Here is a 24,024-nt window from a genome sequence, read left to right on the forward strand (position 1 = left end):
CAAAACATTAACCACTATTCCTGAGATAATAATGGGTCTGTAATTTTCAACCTCTGTGGATACACTTTTCAAGTAATGGTACTATCTTATCCTTCTTCCATCTTGGGATTTTGCCAGCGCTGAGACTTAAACAGTACCATTAAAGGTAAAGCCAACTCTTCTCTTGCATGCGTGTGTGCGCACGCACGCACGCACGCACACACACACACACACACACACACACATTGATATGCTATCTAAACCCAATCGCAGAATTCACCATTGATATTTTGCAATATACTATGAAAATTTATCCCACTGTAAGCAAACAAAGTTTGCATGTGAAAGTACCTTCACAACTAGGCTAATTGTATATAGTGGATGATAACTTCATATCAGTATGTTGCATAATGCATAACATACAAATGTTATGCATTAAGGGAGGATCACTACTCAGATTGGTTGCAACCTCTTTTGAGGTCTTATCAGTGGGAGACAGACCGAGGAAGATACCAGTGTTAATTTAATGCAGAAGTCATATTTCTCTTATACAAGTAAAAAGGCATATCACCTTATTAAAATTCTCTGTATCAGAGATAGTTGTAGAAAGTTTTTTTTCACTAAGTGTAACCAAACTTTGCTTGATGTAATTTCTTGGCAAGTATCATTTAGAAACTAATTATATACTGTATTGGGTTTTATCCTTTATCCAAGTGTTAGCAAACAAAGTTTGCACCTGAAGTACTTTTAGGACTAGGGAAACTCGTGGTAAAGGTGGTATAAGTTCTCATCACTCTTGCCTTAGTATCTCCCATAATGCAAAGCACATCTCCTTGTGGACATGTATAATGCTATGCATTAAGGGAAAGGCCAGACCAGTTTCGACCTTTATTGAGATCTCATCAGTGGGAGCCAGACCCAGAGGTAGCGATACTAAGGTGGAAATAATGGAGAAGTCATATTTACCTATACGAGTTGCCAAAGGATGTCACACCCTATTATTAAAAATTCTCTGGATTAGAGATAAGTTTTATGGAAGTTTTTTCACTTGGCTATAGGTAAATATGACTTTTCCATTACTTCCAGCTTTGTATCACCAACTCTGGGTCTGGCTCCCACTGATGAGGCCTCAATAAAGATCGAAGCCGGTCTGGATAATGGCCATCACTTGCCTTAATATCTCCCATATGCTTTGCATTATGGGAGATACTAAGGCAAGTAATGAGAATTTATACCACCTTTACCATGAGTTGCCCCAGTCCTCCTGAAAGTACTTCAGGTGCAAACTTTGTAAACCCAATATATAATTAGTAGCATAGCCAAGTGAAAAAATTCCTTAAAAATATCATTTAGAAACTATGTCCATTATCTACACTTCAGCTGTTGTGGAGTAGTAGACTGTGCTATACTATGGATACTGATCATGGAATCCAGTGAGGAAAACATTCCATTTATGTAGAAGCAGATATGAATTAGGGACACTATTTTTAAAATCCACCACAGCTCTTCATCTTTCTTCAACCAAATTTTATCAGATTGACTGCTTCACTTTATCAAAAATCTGGAGACCATCATATTGAGAGCTTCAGCATTATTCCCTCACTATATCCATAGAAGATACCAGTCAAAACCACAGGATCTTACATTTCATGCTCATTATGCATTTGCCTTCATTTTGATTTGCCTACATACATATACTAATATGTATGTATTAGTATATGTATGCATGCATAGTATATTTTCTTTGTGCCCATAAAGATGTCTTAAAAGGTGATGAAGAAAATAATCCAATTAGCTAAATAAATTTAGCTAGCTAATTATTTCTTGACATGTTTTTTCCATTATGTTTTTTGACATATTAAACAGGAATTGCATGTGAAAAAGAGGCTATGGAAGAGATATAAGGAGACAAGTGAAGAGAAGATGCATGAAGAATATAAGATACAGGCCAGAAGAGTGACTAGTGTGATAAGGAAAGCGAAACTGGAATATGAGAGGAGATTGGCCCTAATATCCAAAGACAATCCTAGGGAATTTTTTAGCTATGTGGCCAGTAAGAAGAGAAATGATGGAAGAATGATATTGTGGGATAAAAATGGGAATAGAGTGACTGATGCAGAGGACATAGTGGAATTGTTCAATGAACACTTTATTGAAGTATTTTATCCTAGAGGAGTCAGTTTTAATGCTAGAGGGATAGGGAAGGTTCGAGGTTTAGAGGTACAGGAGGAGAGTGTGTTTCAGATACTGAGTACTCTGGATGTCAGTAAAGCTTTGGGACTGGATGGTATTTCACCACGAGTTTTGAGAGAATGTGATAGGGAACTGATAGTGCCTTTAACCTGGCTTTTCAATGAAAGTCTGGCTGTGGGAAATGTGTCCAGGGAATGGAAGGAAGGTAAGATAGTGCCATTGCATAAGGGTGGTAACAGACTGGAAGTGTCTAATTATAGGCCAGTTTATGTGTCATCAGTAGTTGTTAAGATCTTGGAGAAAGTAGTGAGGGACCGTATACAGCATTGGGCAGATGAGGGTAATGTTATCTGTGAGAGTCAACATGGATTTGTGAAGGGGCACTCTTGTTTTAGCAATATGCTAGCCTTTTATAATAAAGTTACAAGAACATTAGATGAGGGAAATGCATATACTACAATTTTCTTAGACTTAGCGAAGGCATTTGACAGGGTGCCACATAAGCTGATATTTAAGTTGCAGCACATGGGTCTAGATGTCAGATTGGTCAACTGGATTCAGAATTGGCTGTCAAATAGGTATCAGAGAGTTGTGTATGATGGAACAGTTTCAAGGAGGCAGAGGGTTACAAGTGGGGTCCCCACAGGGCTCAGTACTAGGACCTATATTGTTTAACCTTTATATCAATGACATTGCCAGTGGATTGCAAGGGGATATTCAGTTGTTTGCAGATGATGTGAAGCTGGGAAGGATTATTAGTAATAGCACAGATGTGGCAGCCCTGCAAGAGGATTTGAATAAGCTAGATAGATGGGCAAATGAATGGGGGTATCAGTTTAATGCAGCAAAATGTAAGGTCTTGAGGTTTGGGAAACATCGATAGGATGCTGCATACTCTATGGGAGGAGTTATACTGGAGGAAGTAGGGGAGACAAGAGATCTGGGGTTGATGATTGATAAAAACCTGAAGTTTAGGGGACATATTGCAAAGGTGGTGAAGGTAACACAGAGGATTGCTGCAATTATGAGAAGGACACTGACCTGCAGAGATAAAAGGGTTATCATTCCATTGTATAAGTCTCTGACCAGACCACACTTAGACTATTGCTCTCAGATTTGGTTCCCCAGGATTTGAAGGGGATAAATTAACTGTGGAAAGGGTACAGAGATGGATGACAAAGATGGTTTCAGGACTGTACAATTTTGGTTATAAGGATCGGCTGAGGGAATGTGGACTGCAGAGTTTGGTGGATAGAAGAAGGAGAGGTGATATGATTGACTTTTAAACTGTTGAGAGGTGGTTACAGGGTTGACACTGGGGAGTTCTTTCGCTTGGTTGAACAGCGGGAGGGAGTGATGACAAGAGGCCACCCCTGGAAGTTACGAAAGGAAACTGTGAGCAAGAGGGTGAGGAGTGGTTTCTTTGCATGGAGGGTGGTTGAACCGTGGAATGCATTGTCTGATGGAGTGGTGAGAGCAAGAATGGTCAATGAGTTTAAGGAGTGGTATGATAGACTTTGTGTTTCTTAGGGGGGGGGGGACCTCTCCTCGATGAGTCTTGACAGACTTTATGTTCTTAGGAAAGACCTCCCACGATGAGTCTTTTGACTCCATGGAGGCCTGAATAATAATAATAATAATAATAATAATGTTTTTTCCATTAAACATCGCCATGAGTATATTTTTAGGTGTATGTATTGAAATGTAATGTTGGACTTCAGTATGCAGGCAACATGCTTTTCAATCTTTAAAGGTACCTGTGCCATAATTATAGAAATTAGTATTAATGAATAATTGAATTTGTTATACAATCAGGATATTTCAGGCGGAAAAACGAGATCTACAGAAAAGTTGAAGGCCATGGGTAGTACTCTGTCTCCACCTTTGGCAAACTATTTTTTGAACCATCTAGAAGATACTTTGTTCTCATCCATTCATTCCCAGCCCTCTCATTGGTTTCATTATGTTGATAATGTCTTTGTTATTTGGCCTCATTCTGAAAATGAACTTACCACTTTCCTACAACAGATCAATAACCTTCACCCATGCATTCAGTTTTCACCATGGGAAAAGAAAACACTGGTAGTTTGCCAATCTTGGACGTCTGCCTAATACGCACAGCCTCTGGTAATTTATCAACCAGTGTTTATCAAAAATCTACTTTCACTGGCAGATACATCAATCAAAAGTCTGCTCATCACACCTCCCAAAATATTGGTGTTATCAAGTCCTTAATTAATAGAGCACATAAGGTGTGTTCCTCTCCCTCAAGCTTACAACAAGAACTAATCACTATTAAAAAGTTAATGAAATTTAATGGCTACTAATCAAATCCAGCAGATAATTGACTCCTATCGTCTAACACCTCAGAATTCTTCAACAGACCGCAGGGTTCCAATCCCTTATATTTCTGGCGTCTTAACCAATTGGGAGAATTTTGAAGAAGTATCATCTCATTCCCACATATTTTCCGATGAACAAAATTTCTCATCTGTTGCTATCTAAAAAAGACAAACTGGCACCTCTATCATTAGCTAGCATTTACCAGATACCGTGTGAATGTAATCTAACATACTTTGGGCAAAAACAGGCCATTCTGTAGAAAAAAGAATTAAAGAGCATCAGTATTATGTCGAATACATGAAACCTCAAAAATCTAGTCTGACACAACATAGTATTGACACTAAACACAATATCAAGTGGGATAAAGCTCGTTTCTCCATAGATGCAGGTTTAAATATGAACGCGTTTTCAAAGAAAGTTGTGAAGCCCTTTTACATTGGCCTAATCTGAATCGGAATGATTCTCTCTCCCTCGCCCAAAAGTTTGGGAGATTCTTATCTTATATAACCATCAAAAATAGTTGTTTAATAATATTTTAATAATATTATTTATTAATACTAATTCCCAGCACTCAGCAACAGTTTTTAATTGGTAAATCACCGACTGCTGTATGTACTTTGTAATCTGGTTCCTTTAAATTGCTTATTTCTACACACATGATGTACTGTTATTTTCAGTACGAAATATCTCTACTTTCATTTCATTAAAGTTAATTACTGTGGTTATCGTATAATTTATTATTTATAACATGCTTTTTATCAGTCCCTATAACACAACACTAATGAGCTGTAGTTAAGGAGAAAGAAGGAACCTCTTGAAATATTTTTAAACTAGTCTGGGTAGTGACCCTTCCCATAATGCACAGCATTATGGGAAGGGTCACTACCCAGACTAGTTTCCACCTTTATTGAGGTTTCATCAGTTAATATTAATAAAATAAGTAATAAGCTAACGCCTTTTATTCCTTTATAGGGATTAGGCAGGGCCTTTGAAGCCTATCTAGCTTTTGGAGATTGAGTGGGCAATTCACTCTCCACCAGTATCCAGAAATAGGCTCAAGTCTATCACTGATTATAGGCAGCTACTGATGAAGAGACTGGCAAACAAGTGCTGATATCTCTTAGTACGTAACCCTAACAGGATATGTTACTGTCTGAAATAATTCGGGTTCTACAATCGATTTTCTGGAGTTTATGAAATGAAAAACCCGAGTTTCTGTGAGAAAAAACCCATGCTTGTCTGTGCCAGAGATCGACTAACTTGAGAATCGGTTGAAGAAAGGCTTAGAAAACGTTCCTCTAGTCGGCGACTAGACTCGAAGTATAAGTCTATCTTCATGTAGCCAAGAGCAGAGGATGCAAATGCCACTTCTGCTGAGCTACACAGGCCTCATATTAATATAATAATATTATAGTTATAATATAATTTTTTGGCATCTTTAATTTATAGTATAATATAACCAAGTGGCAAAACTTCTATCATCTATCTCTAATCCAGAGTATTTTAATAATAAGGTGTGACACCTTTTGGCTACTTGTATATGGAAATATGACTTCTGCATTACTTCAACCTTGGTATCACTTCTGGGTCTTGCTCCCACTGATGAAACCTCAATAAAGGTTGAAACTGGTCTGGATAGTGACCCTTCCCATAATACATAGTGTTATACATGTCCGAAAAGATATGTATTTGCATTATGGATACTAAAGCAGGTGATGTGAAGTTATTAGCTTCTATATATGAGTTGCCCAATCCTGAAATTACTTCAGACACAAACTTTGTTTGCTTACACTTGGGCAAAGGATTAAACCAATAATTTAATTTCTTGGCATCTTAAATTTATTTATAAACAGTTGAATGATGAAACTTTAATAAAGTAGTCTTTTTTTCCTTGCTGCTTCTTCTTCTTGGCTTCCTGTATTAGGCAGTTGTTTGCCTGTAACATTTTCAAGGGTTTAAAAAGTCTTCTGCCCATCTTCTCCTTCCTCTTGATCGGTGTCCCTTTGGCTTATATTTCCAAGCAATATTTGGCCATCTGTTCTCATTCATTCTTTCTATGTGGTTTTTTCCAGTTCTTTCTATAGTTTGTGATGTCTTCTGTTATGTTAATTATGGATAACTGTTTTCTTATTTCTTCATTTCTTATCTTGTCTATTCTTTTATAGCCTGCAAACGGTCTTAGGAACTTCATTTCTGCAGCTTCCACTTGTCTTTTATCTTGTTCTCCCCAAGTCCAAGTTTCACTGACATATTTCAGAATTTGTTTGACTATTATTTTATATAGTTTTATTTGGATTGTTCTAGACATCTGTTTACTGAAGTGTCTATTCAAAGTTCCAGTGATTGCTAAGATTTTTTGCATTTTTATATGCAAAGTCAATTTCTCCATTGGTGCTTATGTAATTTCCTAGATATTTAAATTTGTTCACTTGTTATGTTATTTTGTTGTGAATGACTAGTTTGCATCTTTTAATTTCTTTACCTTGAAATGCTATTGATTTCATTTTATTTATTGAGATTTTCATGTAATACTGTTCTATTGTTTTTCAATACATGCAGATTTTTCTGTAATTGGTCTTCATTTTCTGCAAAAATAACTTGATCATCAGCATACAAAAGGCTGATTAATTCTTTATTTCCTATTTTAATTCCTATGATTTTGTTTTTTCTCCATTCTCTTGAAATTTTTTCCACATATATATATATATATATATATATATATATATATATGTGGAAAATATATATAATGGCTTCACATCACTTGCCTTAGTATCCCATAATAATGCAAAGCACATATCCTTATGGACGTATAATACCATGTATCGTACGCCATCCACAAGGTCTTACTGCTGTTTTATATAACTTTTCTCTTTACTCGTACTGGTATCCTTCTGTCACATAATCCAGACAGTGCCTTCTTTCACAGACATGGAATACTACATTTCATGTAGTGTTTTATGCCTGTGTCAATGATGCCATCCTTTATGAGAATTGAGCCCAAGTACTTAAAGCTGTCAACCTTCTTGAGTGGAGCATCCTGAAGGTATATGATGTTATTGTTATCAGGGCCGCATTTCCCATTAGGCGCATGAGGCGCAAACTGGGGGTCACATTTTAAAACCTTACTCCTCACAAAGAACAATAAAAAAACAGTGTAGGTATAGTTGCAAAATAAAATACTTATTTTTAAATATTAAATTCATAATATAAAAATTAGAGGCCACTGAAAAATTTGTGAGGCCATTTGAAATATTGTTCTTTCCTTAGAATATAAAACTAATAGGAACTCCTGTATTCCATAAAATTCATGTATGTAAGTGTACCATTTCTTTTGCTGGATGTATATACACATCCAGCAAACCTGGATTATATTCTGTCCACCTGTTGAAAGAACATGGATAAGAAGTGCAGTTTGACTGTCATGTCCATTAGAAGGGGCAATAATCCTTCACGCTGAAAAGAACACTTAACTAGATTACCTGGCATACGTAGTAGCTACGTTCAGTTGCCTACAACAAGAAATGCAGTTGCTTGCCATTTGCTCGGTAACCAGAATCTAAGTTATATCAGACTAAATACCTATGAGTTATATTCATTTTCTGCTGCTTGTTTTTATTGTATAATTATAGTTTTTAATGCCAGTGCAAAATAAGAAATCCTTTGATACTTTCTTCACTTCATATTGCATCACTTTGGAAGATCAATGTCACTATCAATTTTTTTGCTAATTATTTTAATCGCCAATACATTTTAAAATTCTCCCAGAACGTGATTGAAGATAATTATTTATGTCAAATGATTATTTTATAAATTCATGAAAATCCGAATCTAAAAATGAATACAGCCTCCATCTGTTCCAAATTAAGTTTTCTTTTTTATTCATAATCTAGTTCGAAAGGTTAGTTCACAGATTGCGCGAAGGTTCGCACTTTTAAATTTTGCTTTATAGAGAATCATACATAAATCTTGAATCATATCATGTAATGCATAATTTTTATAATGTAATCTGTAGGTTTTTGCATTTCAACTTTCTTGGTTTAGAGAGCTCATCATTGGCTGAACCTTTTGACAAACTAGAAACAGCAATTTTAACAGTTGTGTGGGACAAAATTTTACAATGAATACATGCTACTAGTAAATCTCTACAAGATCCCAATATGGATTTGTTTTTAGCTAATAATTTGTTACAGTCTCTAGTTGGTTTTATTATAGATATAAGAAATAGTTTTGCTGCTGTAAATGAAGAAGTGGATTTATTAACAGATGACACAAAATTTAAAGATGAAAAGGAAAGAGTTAAAAAACAAAAAAAAATGAGTGACAAAGTTTCACAATTTAACAATCAGATTATATTACATGAGAAAGAAAATTTCGCTGTGAACGCTTTTAATGTCATTTGCGATAAGCTAATTTTGGAAATTAATGAAAGAACAAAAAGCTATTTCGACATATTAGATATGTTTCACATTTTTTGGAAGAAAGATATAGATCAAGACAAGTACAAGACTAGTATTAATAAAATTTTACAAACTTATGGGAGTGATATTGATCCAGATAAATTTACTGATTAAGTTAAGCAATTTTTAATAATGATAAAGGAAAAAAATTCTTCAATTAAAAATTCTTGTAGAGAGGCTTATATGCTAGTTAAACATGATAACTAATAATTAAGGAATTGACAGCGTACCCGTACCTACAACCGGGCAAGCCAGGCTTTACTTCGGGAGCAAATTACTGCTACACGCGGTTCCCTAGCCGACATAAACAGAGCTATTGTAACGCTAGAAAATGAGCTTTCAAATACGCTTAATCACGAGCTTTGGTCAATCCTACATGATGTCTCATGTACGGTGGCTAATAAAGAATTCAAACGAATACGGAGCCAACATATCAAGAAGTTCGATAAATTAATAAAGAACTCGGCGTCCAAACCTAAACTACAAACCAACACTGTAGTTAACCTTTCTTCAGTTATCTTGAAGCCTGAAGCACTCAATGCTCTGTCACGTGGTCACAACTTTGCTGTTGCTCCTAAGAAATTACCGGCCGAGGAATTAATGATCCAAATTGAACGCAGGATTTGCCACCTTCCAAACCACATCGCCAACGATATTAGATTGGATGTAGCCTGTGTTTTCACAAAAGCAAAACCTCCAAAATCTAACATATACATTAGTGAATACAAGTCACTACAAGAATTGAAGAAACACAAAGAAATAGTGATCACCAAAGCAGATAAGGGGAACACCACTGTGGTACTCAATCTTAATGACTACACAGGTAAGCTTAAGGCTTTACTATTAGATCGAGCCACTTACCTCCCTATTGAATACAATCCCACCAACTCTCAAATTAGAAAACTCCATAGGCTTAAGAAGGTCACTTCTTGGCCTGTGGAGATTACCAACAGACTAAAACCACATAACTCTAGACCCCCCCCCCCCCACATATATGGGCTCCCAAAAATACATAAAGAAAATGTGTTATTACGTCCCATAGTGGATGACATTGATTTCCCCACTTACAAACTAGCCAAGCATTTAGCCAAAGCGCTCTCACACTATACTGGCAACACACCATCACACATAAAAAAAACTCAGCTCACTTCAAAGCCAGTATAGAAAACCTTACACTCCAACATAATGACATAATGGTCAGTTTTGACGTCTCCTCCTTATTCACGAATGTTCCCCTCAAAGAAACCTTAGAGCTAATCCAAGCTAAATTTCCTCCCGATATCTCAACCCTATTTCAGTTTACAATGAACTCAGGCTATTTCTTTTGGCAGGAAAAATTCTAAAAACAGATAGAGGGGACAGCCATGGAGCCATGATGGGTTCACCACTTTCCCCACCCTTGGTCAACTTCTTTATGGAGACTTTTTAAGAGAAAGCCTTAAACTCAGCCCCACAAAAACCTACCATATGGCTTCGCTACGTTGATGATGTGTTCGCTATTTGGCCACATGGCCCGGAATCACTCCTCTCCTTCCTAACACACTTAAACAACCAACACCCTGGAAAAAGAGGAAAACAATAACCTCCCCTTCCTAGACACACTAGTCACCCACCAACCTGATGGAACCTTGGTTTTCTCAGTTTATAGAAAACCCACCCATACAGGCAGATACATTCACCAACAATCCCATCACCCCCCCCCCCAGAACAATATGGAGTTAAGACACTATTCAACAGGCCAAAAATAATCTGTTCAAATGATCAAGCCTTAACCACTGAACTAAATCACATCCATGACACTTTCTCAGCCAATGACTACCCCCCAAAAGAATCCAAAAAATACTTAAACCAGTTATCCACAACCCCCCCCCCCCCCCTCTTCACAAAAAAGATTACTCTAAATTCATCACCATTCCCTACATTCGAGGCACCTCGGAAAAAATCAACAAAATCTTAAAAAAACATGACTGGACCACTTGTTACAGAGCATATAAAAAATTGGCATCCCTTATCCGCTCCACTAAAGACCAACCACTTCCCCTAGACCTACCTGGTGTATTCCAGGTCCCTTGCAGCTGTAAATTGTCCTACTTTGGCCAAACAGGCAGGACAGCAAATATCAGAATCTCAGAACACAAGGATTACATCTGATTTCACCAGTACAGCCACTCTGGGCTTGCAGACCATGCTCTGGATACTTGCCACAGAATAAGATGGAAGAAAGCCACCGCAGCAAGTTCAAATATGAAAGACTATTCATGGAATCAGCCTCAGCCCTTAGGAACCTGCCAAACCTCAACAAATTTGGATGCATGAGACTGCCCCAAATTTGGGAAACATTTATCAGAAGAACTTCAGCCCAAAGGCCAAGAACTACCAATATAGCCCACCGGGGGGGTCAGTACACGTGACATTGTTCTCTGTGAAACATTCATCTTTTACAACATAACTTTTTGCATTCTCATAGGATTATGCATCCCCTGTAATCCTGTGAGAAAGTGACGTTGCTTTCAGCATTCTCACAGGATTATGGCAGAGGCATGCCTTCACAGCCCACACAAGCTGTTGCATCCTAATGTAGCCTGGTCGACATGTCCTTTGGCAGTCAGATACATCTTCTGTATTGCTATAATGGTTAATAGTCCGATACACAAACATCCTACTTATCCCCTACTTCCCCTCCCCTCCTTATTTCAAATTGCTCTGTTTGTCTTAACTAGATTTGACACTTTGAATTTTGCAAGTTATATCCCATTGAATATTATTATGTAATAGAAGTGCCTGATCTGGAAGCGGTTGCATCATACAGACTTGACATAAATACTGTTACAACTTCCACACACCTCAACACTGCCCACAGAATTGCACAAGCCTGGTTCTGTTAGTGGCGTTGTACACAGCCAACATTAGCATGTTTATAAGTGTAAAGAGAGTTGTCTGGCTGTATGGGTTAACATGCAGTGGGGTGATTATGTGAACCATGTAGCTGCAATAGCATTTTACAAGGTTGGAATGCATCACCAGTGTTTTTAGTGCGTTGAAAATAACAGGTGATGCATTCCAACCTTGTAAAATGCTATTGCAGCTACATGGTTCACATAATCACCCCACTGCATGTTAACCCATACAGCCAGACAACTCTCTTTACACTTATAAACATGCTAATGTTGGCTGTGTACAACGCCACTAACAGAACCAGGCTTGTGCAATTCTGTGGGCAGTGTTGAGGTGTGTGGAAGTTGTAACAGTATTTATGTCAAGTCTGTATGATGCAACCGCTTCCAGATCAGACACTTCTATTACATAATAATATTCAATGGGATATAACTTGCGAAATTCAAAGTGTCAAATCTAGTTAAGACAAACAGAGCAATTTGAAATAAGGAGGGGAGGGGAAGTAGGGGAAATCCGTTTTATGCATTATGTGAAAATCCTGTGGCTGTATCGATTTTAATGAAATATTATTATTATACAGGTATCTTCATGGAGTCAGAAAACTCATCGTGGGAGATTCGTTATTCACATAATATCTATCATTCTCTCCTTAAACACATTCACTGATGAAGTACTCACAACTACTTCTGGCAACCCATTCACCACCCTCCAAGCAAAAAATATAGTCCAACACACTTGCTAACCACACTCTTATACAAATTCCATTGTTCTCTCCCTTCTTGCCATGTACTGAAAAAAAAGAGTCTTTGGTGTTAATCCTATAAAAATCCTTTAATCAGTTGCATTTAGAAGACTTGCTGACATTGTTTTGATTGCTGAGAATTTAAATGTTCTAGCAGTAGCAATAAAAGTACTGCAAATATAAACAACATCAATCAAGCAGCAACTTCTTAATCACCAACTTCTTACTTTCACATTTAGAAGTTTTCTCAGAACTCAGACTATATTTTATTCATTACAATATAGTGGTTGTGCCAGATGTATCATTTTATATTGTTTTGCATTATTCTTGGAGACCTCTATTCTTTCATCATTTTACAGTTTATGGACTTACTCAGGTCTGTTTACAATTAGATTTGATCCCCTTTCTTGATGGCTACGACTGCTGACTTCTGAAATAAAATAAAGCTGAAATTAAAGGCTAGAATGTATTTTAAATTGTAAAAGATATGAATGTGTATATATTTATATATATATATATATATATATATATATATATCTTGTAAAAAAAAAATTAACTTTTATATTTTTTTAACAGATGTGTGTTTAGATTTCCAAGCACGACTATAAAAATTATCTTCCAGTCTCTTATTGATGAAAATGGTCCATATCATCCACCTCCACTGCCAGATCTGCCTAACAATAAGCCTATGGTACCATTGCGAATAAACATCCCAGAAATAGAACCAAATTTTATTAGTCCTGTGCCTTCGCCAACTGGCACCATTAGGTAATTTTATTTAGAAGTTTATGACTGACTAACAAAATATTGTTATTCATAGTAGCGATTAATTTAAAAGGCTTAAGAAAATTCTTTGAATAAAACTTGCACTTTATGTGTTTAACTTATATGATTCTAAGATATGTTTATTGTGTGTGTTTGTGTATATTAAATAAATAAATATATTTATCTTCAGAGTATAGGAGTGGCAAATCTGAAGTATCCAGTGCTGGTCTTGGTCTTATCTTCATGTAATTACTTCCGATGTATGTTGCCTATAGACCAGTCTCTGCCCTTCTTTCAATCTCATCTCCCCCCCCCCTGCCCTTAATCTTTCACCATTCTCATCCCCTGATGCTGTTGGTGTATTCAAGAGCTAGGGTGATTCCCCCCCCCCCCCCCACCCTCCAAGGTTTTGGCCCTATTCTTGATGGACTCTGCAGCAGAGTGGCAACATGATGCAGACTTTTGCCTATTTTCTAGTATTTTATTTTGTTCACAGTTGATAACTACTATGAAGAAAATGAAAGTCACAGGATGCATTAAATATTACCATGTTCATGTCAGCTGATGCATCTCCCCAGGAAATTGGCCTGATACAAATATATCAACAATTAATATCAGGACATGGTTGATAACTGTAAAATTTAAGTGGAGTATGATAGGTTATGCTAAAAAAATGTAAGTGGAGTATAGTAGGCATATCAGAAACATATTGGACAGATGAGGGATGTGTTAACATCTAAAATGCAGAAATGCTTTATTTAGAAAAAAAGATATTGATTGGTTTGGATTTACCTGAAGCAACTCAGGCTATGAGGCTAGTGTATTATGTCTGTTAGTTGCATAGCTGGTTTTTCTCTTTTGTGGGATGAAAAACTAAAGTTTCCAGGAGGGAAAAACCCTGCCACCTCCATATGAGACTGGCTAACTCTAACTCATTTTCAGTTGAAAAGCTCTGATAAAAGTTTTTTACATCTTCAATGGGATTTGAATCCAGGTGTTTCCAACCCATGGGCATCATCAAAACCAACTAAGCTATAGAGGCTCCAGAAGAAAAGATGGACTACATAGAGAATAGTAATCATCATCATCATCATCATAATAATAAAGTCATCTTTTAAATTTATTAACAGAAATTATCCCATTATTATTATTATGGGCAACTCCAAAGAGTCCTCAGACTCATCGAGGGAGGCCCTAAACATCATATCCAGAGAAACTATTCAGCATTCACAGAGTATCTATCATGCTTTGCTTTGAACTTATTTACAGTCATGGCACCCACAACAAACTCTGGCAGCTTATTCCACTCGTTCACCACTATCCAAGTAAAAAACCTAGTTCTAACACCCTTGCTTAACTACACTCTTGCTCAATTTCCATGGATGGCCCCTAGTTCTCCCATCATCAGACCTGTTCTGAAAAATTTCCTCTGAATTAATCTTGTAAAACCCTTCAGTAATTTGAATGTCTCAATCATATCACTCTTTTTCTGCCTATCAACCAATTTCTGTAACCCACAGATCTTCAACCTGTTCTCATAAGGTTCATTCCATAGACCAGCTATCATCTTGGTCACTCACCTCTGGATCCTCTCTACCTCCTCCCATCAAGAAGAAACCCAGGGGCCCAGATCTGGGCACAGTAGTCAAGATGGGGGTCGTATCAAGGCTCGATAAAGAGGAACAATAATGTGCTTATCTCTGCTTGTCAAAGTATTCTTCAGTAACCAAGTGATCTGATGAGCTGATTTAGCCACTTTTGATATGTGCCCCCTAAACTTCAACTCCTTATCCACCCAAATCTCTGGCTTCATCAACCTCCTGGAGTACAGTTCCACCATTAATCTTAATCTCATTAAGATTAAAAGCAACAGAAAAAAACACAAAATCATACATATTAAGATAATACAGGTTTACACACCATATTTATGGTGATGATGATGAATATCAGCAATTTCTTTCATCTATAAATTGAAAGTGATAATGCCAATAGAAGAGGCATGCTGATAGTAATGGGAAACTTTAATACAAAAATAGCTATGTATTCTGAAGTCATGGAAGAAATGATTGAGGAAATTGAGGATTGATGTAAGATACAAAAGTGGTGATAGTCTTTTTCAAATTTCTTAAGACAACAATGAGTGATTACTAACACTGTTTTTCATAGAGATGGTTACATGGACATTATCTGATTATACACTCAGTATAATTACTCACTCATACTTACAGTCACTCATAGTTATGTCATCCATCTCCTTAACACATTCACCAGATACTACCTCACTCCTGCAGACCATGTACCCAATGTTATTTTTTTTTCTTGCTATTTCTATATCTTGCTTTTGTCGAATATTGGAAAGAATATAATATCTTGCAGATACAGCGTGAAGTGAGGCAGTTGCAGAGTGTATGATTGGTGTTTGGAAGAAGCTACTGAAAATATATGCTCATACGTTCAGAAGATTCGACAAAAGCAAGCTTTACAAGACTGTTCTCTTAGCTAAAGAATTGGAATTAGATTGAACTAGAAGCAGAGAAAGTTGTAGAAGAAGAAGAGAGAGGAAAAAAAACAAGAGGAAGCCAAGTATCCAAATCAATTTGCAGTCAAAAAATTGGGTAGAGAAATGGATTGTGGAAATGGATTCCAGCATGGAAAGACTTAGAAAAGTAGAAAACTGATCAAGCTACAGTGCATCTCATAAACCATCTTCTTTAAAATGCTTCATTGAAATTTCTAAATTTGAAGAGTTTGTTGTTGATGACCTGAACTCCACTCCCTCCTCCAAGAATCATCTAATTGATACAGCATCAGTTCTGAATAATTACTCTTGATCCATGTGCTTCTAGCTGATTATTTTACTGGTTAGTGCACAGAAACAGTGTACATACATTCATGTTTCATTATTTATTACAGTATAGTAACAAATAATGTATACAGAAATTTTATAATTTGTACATTGTGTATTTCACTATAAACAAAGAGTAAAATTAGTTAGATATAAAATAACAGACCTACATATTGTTTCAGGTATATTAATTGTTAACATATCCTTGTGGTTCATATAGTGATTTCCAGTTTACAACTTTTTGATGTATGATGGGATCATTGGAGCAGAACTTCTTAGAAGGTCAAGGACTGACTGTATTCTAGTCAACCAACAATGGAAAACATCATTCAAAATTGTAATTATGTAACAAATTGTTTTTACATAAACATTAAGGATAATAGATACGGATTCTGATCATGAATATCTATCAGCAAAAATAAAGCTTAAATCCAGAACAACCACTAATAGGAAAATACCTGGTTTAACACCTCAAAATTAAGACCCTTATACACAAAATGCATTTTGAGAAAAAAATTAATCATAAAATGGCAACCTTAACCCTGGAAAACAGAAGAATTGTGGGAAAAAGATAAAAATGAAATACTAGATGCAGTCAAACAAACATTACAAAAAACAGAGAGAAACCAAATAACAATTGGCTTGCTATTGAAATGAATAGCCCTGTGGCATCCAAAGAAAAAGATAAAATAAAAACTTACTTCTGGATTATTAAAAAACTGGAAACAAAAATAAAATTGCATCTGAATGTAGAGGAATAAAATCAAATTAGATAAAACAAAAAGCAGACATATGTCGGACGCAGTTATCCATCATAATATAAAATTAGTTAGCATATAGTACAATAAAATAACTTTTAAAACATAAATGCCTTATCGCAAAAATCGAATGATAAAAGAGGCAATCTGAATTTTTAAAAAAAATTCTGAAATTTTTGGTGGACCATTATAAACAAATGTCCATGCGGTTAGCTTAGTGGCTTTGCGCTTCGCAACCATATGCCTGGGGAAGGAGTGTCCTAGGTTCGATTCCCGTCGGAGACTTGAGGAGCTGAAGGATCTTCCTCAGCCATAGCCAAGTTAGCTGGTCTTGGGCGCGGGCAGTAGAGTTTTTTCCGCCAGTTTATCTGGTGTTTTTCATCCCGCAAGCAGGCAAACCAGCCCCCTGAACACACAGGGATACAGCCAAGAATACCTTGAGGCATAGGAGTGACCATTCTATCCTCGTATTTCGGTTACGAAATCCAAGCATGCTTGGAAGGTTGTGGGCCTTAAAGGCCTGTTAAAACCATTGGGATAGATATAAACAAACGTTTGCAAAAGGTAACACAGAAAATTATGAAAAAAAAGCGCGATTAAAAGTGAGGAGAATCCAAAAAAAATTCAGTCAGATGGCATTGCAGAAGTCGAAACTTCTGAAACATGATTAGAGAGGTGTTGCACGGGGATGTCTATCTCACTATATTTCTTTATCCTGTATTTGGAGGAAATGGTAAGAATTATCCCTGAAAACAGGGGAACAACCCTGAATGGACATAATTACATCATATAAAATATTTTTATGATATAGTGTTATTTACAGATAAGGAAAACTCAAAGTACATGGTTGAAACCTACATAAAAACATCACGGACCATGCAAATAAATTTTACTACAACCTAAATAATGGCTGTAGGTAGAAGTGGAGAAGAACTTAGAAGTAGGAGGAAATAAACTGAAATAGATTTAAAAAAAAAAATAATCATTTAAGCAGATTAATCACAGGCATTTTAAATTATGCAGAAAATATTACACACAGAATAAATCTGGGTTGATTTACTACACCTCTCAATAAAAAAATTGGAATAATCATTGGTGCTTGTTGGGGATCTAAATAGCAAAGTAGGAAATGATTGTGAGACATACAAAAATATTTTGGGAAAATTTGGAGAAAAGAGCAAAGCTAATAATAATGGCAAATACCTGTTGGATTTCTACTCAGGACATGGACTGGTTATTACTAACACCATGTTCCAACATAAAAATGTGCACAAATTCACATGGACAGAAGAGGCAAGGAATAAGAAAAGTTTCATTGACTGTTATTGTTGATAGTGATGTTTTCTCCCTGGTGCAGGACACCAGAGTGTACAGAGGATTTGAAATTGGAAACGATCACTATTTAGTCTTGAGCAGGATAAAATTGAATTTCATATTGAAAAGAATAACATGTAAGAAAGTTTTAAAACGAATAAAAGTTGAGCAGCTCTCAGATGTGAACTGTAGACTAAAATACACCAAGATTATTGAAGAAAAAATTAGAGTTTGAGAACAGGAACCAAACCTTGGAGATTCAGTGGCAAGCCTTGAAGAAAACCCTGATAGATTCAGCCAGAGAGGCATGTGGTGAGGTTGTCTGCAAGGATAGAAAAATGAGAACTCCATGGTGGACACAGGAAGTTAAATAAGAAAGCATATCAAAAGTTCCTGGCAAATAAGTTGGCTTTTGCTCTTAGAGAATACAGAGACAAATGTAAGAAAGCTAAACACTGTGTAAAACTAGCTAAACAAAAGTCATGGGAAGACTTTGGCAAGAACTTAGAAAATAAATATCAAGAAGGTGGTAAGATATTCTGGAGGTTGTTGAAGAAGCTTAGAAATGGAGGAAAGAGTGCTGTAAAAGGAGTTTTAAGTAAAAGTATGGAGTAATTACTTCGAAAAATTGCTGGATAAAACAATTTTTTTTTACCACAGTGATGGCACAGTGGTAAAAAACACTGACCAGGCATGCAGTCAGGAATACATATCCACACTTGAAGTAGAAAAAGCCATCAAAGGCTTTAAATGTGGAAAGGCAGCAGGAGTAGATGATATTCAACCAGAAATGCTGAAGTATGGTGGTATAAAAGTCTTACAGTGGCTGCACTGCATAGTTCAGAAGGCCTGGACAGAGGGACAAATTCCTGATGATTGGAGTAGAGCTCTAATAGTACCCAAAAATTATATATATTGAAAGGGAAATAAAACTGAATGTGAGAATTACAGAGGTATTTCCCCACTGAGTGTTCCTGGCAAGATCTATGCAGTATACTTGAGAAACAGTTGAGAAGAATTGTGGAAGAAAAGCTTGGTGAAGAACAAGCTGGATTCATGTCAAATAGAGGCTGTCAGGATCAGATCTTCACTTTACGACAGATAGTTAAGAAAGCATGGGAGTATAGCAAAGATCTGTATTTAAGTTTTGTCGATCTGTAAAAAAGGCATATGAAGGTGTCAAGAGAGAAGCTATTCAATACGTTACAGTTATATGGTGTCAAATAGGCATTATATCAAGCAATACTTAGTCTTTATTTGAGTTGTAATTCAGCAGTTAAAATTGAAGGAAGTACAGGAAGATGGTTTAATGTTAAATCTGGTGTGAGCAAGGATGTACATTATCCCCTCTGTTATTCATTATCTATATGGATCACGTTATGAAGGAAAGTGGTATTAAACATGATATGAGAATTGGAGATGTAATGTCAGCTCTTTGCTTTATGCGGAAGATGTTATACTTCTAAATAAATCCGCTAAAAGTTTGCAAGATTCCCTGACTAAATTGAATAACTGTTGTAATAGATATGGTATTCAGGTCAGCATTAAAAAGACAATGAAAATAGGTAGAATCGTTGAAAAATGTCAACTGTGTTGTGAACGGGGAACCTGTGGAACAAGTAAAACATTTCAGCTACTTAGGCAAGATTTTTACTGAAGATGGTAAATTAAATATGGAAATAGACAACAGAATCAACAAAACTGGTATGGTAGGAAGTCAATTGAATAAATTCATATGGAATAAGAGAGAAATTAGTCAGAACACTAAATTGGCTGTATAAAAGACAGTGTTCAAACCGGTTTTAACTTATGGATTTGAGAGCTGGGTCAGAAGTAAAACACTTGACCAAAGACTAGAGACTGCAGATATGAGAGTCCTGAGAAAGATTAGAGGCGTGAACAGATGGCATCAATGACAATATCATATTAAAAATGAGGATATTAGGAAAGAACGTGACATTGTCAGCATCCAGGAATGCATTAGCAGAGATAATCTCAGGTGATATGGTCACTTAAACAGAATGGGCAAGGAAAGATTAGCAAAACAAGTGTTCTCTGCCAGGTTGGCAGGAAAATGTGTGCAAAGTTCCTTAGACGATAGAAATATAAGATCTGATAATGTTGGAGTCTCGAAGTAACAAACTGATTTGGAGAAAAATTGAAGATAGTAACTTAGTAATGATGTAAATTTTTCATGTAGTACTATCATATCCTGTACACCCCTTCAGGATACATGTCAGGAATTTGATGTTATGTTATTTGAAAACATTTTCAAAATTAGAGTAATTTTTAACCTGGTTCAACATATTAGAATAATGTGAAAATAAATGCAAAAAAAATTACAGTCAAAGGAAAACAACATGATAATTAGTAATTTGTTGCAGCCATCTTAGATTTTATGACCGTTAATAAATGGTTGGGTATATTATTTATTAGCAGTTTACAATCTTTTTTATCAAAACATGCCCATATGGTCTGCAGACTGGAAACAATATTTATATGCGTGGATAGGCTTATGCGTTCGTCAGACATGTTGTAATAGATTTCACGGTTGATATGAACACAGACGGATAAGAAAATAACTATTTATTAACTTAAAAGCTAATATTTCGCTGGTATTATATCCAGCATCTTCAGAGCACACAACACAAAGTTTGTTACAAATGTAAGACAACCACAATCCGGTGTACCAGTGGGGCTAGTATAAGTAATTGCAGCAATCAACACAAGACTAAAGTCCTAATATGGCGTCATTTAGGTTAAAAAAAAAAGTTCAAAGTTTTGAAATAGTAGTCCAAATGATAGTCTTAGAAAGTTCGAAAAAATAAAATAAAATAAAAGTAATAAATATTAATTTGGTATTAGGATGACTGTCTCCCAAATCTTTGGTAGATTAATACAGTCATACTTATTAAGGTTTGGATTATGTATTAACAAGTATGGCTGTATAAATCTACCAAAGATCTGGGAGACAATCATCCTAAGACCAAATTAATATTTATTACTTTTATTTTATTTTATTTTTTCGAACTTTCTAAGACTATCATTTGGACTTCATTTTCAAAACTTTGGACTTTTTTTTTTTAATTTTTTTTTTTTTTTTTTTTTTTAATATATGGCGCCATATTAGGACTTTAGTCTTGTGTTGCATGCTGCAATTACTTATACTAGCCCCCACTGTTACACCGGATTGTGGTTGTCTTACATTTGTAACAAACTTTGTGTTGTGTGCTCTGAAGATGCTGGATATAATACCAGCGAAATATTAGCTTTTAAGTTAATAAATAGTTATTTTCTTATCCATCTGTGTTCATATCAACCGTGAAATCTATTACAACAGACTGGAAACAAGTTCATTTTTGTTTCTTGGGGAAACTTCTTGAAGACATTTCTTCATATTTTCCCACAAATTCTCAATGGGATTTAAATCTGGTGAGTTTGCTGGCCAAGAAATTACATTGATTTGCCTTTCTTTGAGCCATCTAGTAGTAGTCTTGGCATTGTGACAAGAAGCTGAATCTTGCTGAAAAAGGAAATGACCATCACATAAATCTTCCAATGCCAGCAACATAAAGTGTCCAAGAATTTCTTGGCACACTTTGGAATTGACTTTTGTACACAATATACAGCCTACCTGAATCGTCTGTGGTCATACAAGCTCATACAAAATTTCACTGAACATTTCATGCATTCTTTATCAAATGCTCCTTGCTTAAGACTTCAAACACGTATCCCTTGATGACCATGGGACACACAAAACATACTTTCATCACTAAAAAGTACCTTTTTCCAGTCCTCTTGACCCCACAACAGTCTTTCCTTACACCATTGCACTCTAACTGCCTTTTGCTTGGAAGTCATAAGTGGCTTCGTCTTAGGCACACATGATTTAAAACCCAATTTGTGAAGTTCTCTCAATGTCATAGATTTAGACAAATTCACACCTAATTCTTTCCATCTAGTGTGAAAATACTTTACATTTCTGAAGCAGTTTTTCTTCACAATATTCTTCAATCTCTTGATATAGTTATTACCTTTCAACTGCCATTGCAGCGATTATTTTGAAAACTACAGTTATTAGAATAATGTCTCAATACTCTACTCAAGCTTGCTTGAAATCATTTCAATTCCTTAGCTATAAACTATTGAGTTTGGCCTTGTCTGTGTAGAGACACCATATGAAACTTCCTAGCTTCTGATATATCGATCATTCAACCTATGTTTAACAAATAATTAACTGAAATCCAAACGCAAATTTCAGTAGCAGTTCTGCAGCTACTGAAATATATGCTATTTCTATGCTCTCTTCATAACCAATTGAATAAATTTGGATTCTAATATTTTGAACCATGTTAAAAATTATTTTAAATTTGTGAATGTTTTCAAAATAATAGTTTCCTTATAATTTATATTATATTTTTATGTTATTTAAATTAAGGAGATATTAAATCCCACATTGTTTTAAAACCGAATAAAATGCAAAGATTGGAATCAGAGAGTTTCATGCCAAATATAGTATAGTAAACTATAAAAGTATCGGCGACTACTAGCGTGAGCTAATGCACATAGTCCAAGTACTTAGTAGAAACTCTGGCAACTCGCGGCAAAGGTGGTAAAGTTCTGATCGCTATTCTTGATATATTTTCTATAATGTAAAACACATTTTTTAGGAAATGTATACTGTTATTACATTATGGTGGGAGGTCACTATCCAGACTGGTTTCAGCCTTTATTGAGGCTTCATCAGTGAGTAGCTAGGCCAAATTAATACCAAATGGTATAGCAAAAAGAACTTATATACTCTGCTATACGAGTTGTCAAAAAGGTGCACCATTAAGTTACTTAAATATAAAGAGCCAATAGGCTTCATTTCGGCGATATAAACATTATTTAAATTAAGGGGATATTAAATCCCACATTGTTTTAAAACCGAATAAAACGCAAAGATTGGAATCAGAGAGTTTCATGCCGAATATAGTATAGTAAACTATAAAAGTATTGGCCACTATTAGCGTGAGCTAATGCACGTAGTCCAAGTACGTAGTACAAACTCGGGCAACTCGCAGAAAGGTGGTAAAGTTCTTGGACTACGTGCATCAGCTCACGCTAGTAGTCGCCGATACTTTTATAGTTTACTATACTATATTCGGCATGAAACTCTCTGATTCCAATCTTTGCATTTTATTCGGTTTTAAAACAATGTGGGATTTAATATCCCCTTAATTTAAATAATGTTTATATCCCTGAAATGAAGCCTATTGGCTCTTTATATTTAAGTAACTTAACGGTGCACCTTTTTGACAACTCGTATAGCAGAGTATATAAGTTCTTTTCGCTATACCCTTTGGTATTAATTTCGTCTAGCTACTCACTGATGAATCCTCAATAAAGGCTGAAAGCAGTCTGGGTAGTGACCTCCCACCATAATGTAATAACAGGATACATTTCCTAGGAAATGTGTTTTACATTATGGAAAATACCAAGAATAGTGATCAGAACTTTACCACCTTTGCTGCAAGTTGCCCGAGTTTGTACTACATACTTGGACTACGTGCATTTGCTCACGCTAGTAGTCACCGATACTTTTATAGTTTACTATACTATATTCGGCATGAAACGCTCTGATTCCAATCTTTGCGTTTTATTCGGTTTTAAAACAATGTGGGATTTAATATCCCCTTAATTTAAATAATGTTTATCGCCAAAATGAAGCCTAGTGGCTCTTTATATTTC

General features: G+C 35.8%; 1 protein-coding gene across 1 annotated transcript in view; it reads left to right on the top strand.

The window, feature by feature from the left end:
- LOC150097325 (forkhead box protein K1-like) overlaps nucleotides 1–24,024 on the top strand; it is a 149,381-nt gene that overhangs the window by 56,605 nt on the left and 68,752 nt on the right. The window contains exon 2 of the mRNA XM_090406890.1: nucleotides 13,186–13,377. Within this exon, the coding sequence (XP_090263016.1) occupies nucleotides 13,186–13,377 (192 nt within the window). The remainder of the gene's footprint in view (nucleotides 1–13,185; nucleotides 13,378–24,024) is intronic.

This window comes from Typopeltis vanoorti, chromosome 17, assembly GCF_054136105.1.
Source record: "Typopeltis vanoorti isolate ZY-2024b chromosome 17, IOZ_Tvanoo_1.0, whole genome shotgun sequence".
NCBI lineage: Eukaryota > Metazoa > Arthropoda > Arachnida > Uropygi > Thelyphonidae > Typopeltis > Typopeltis vanoorti.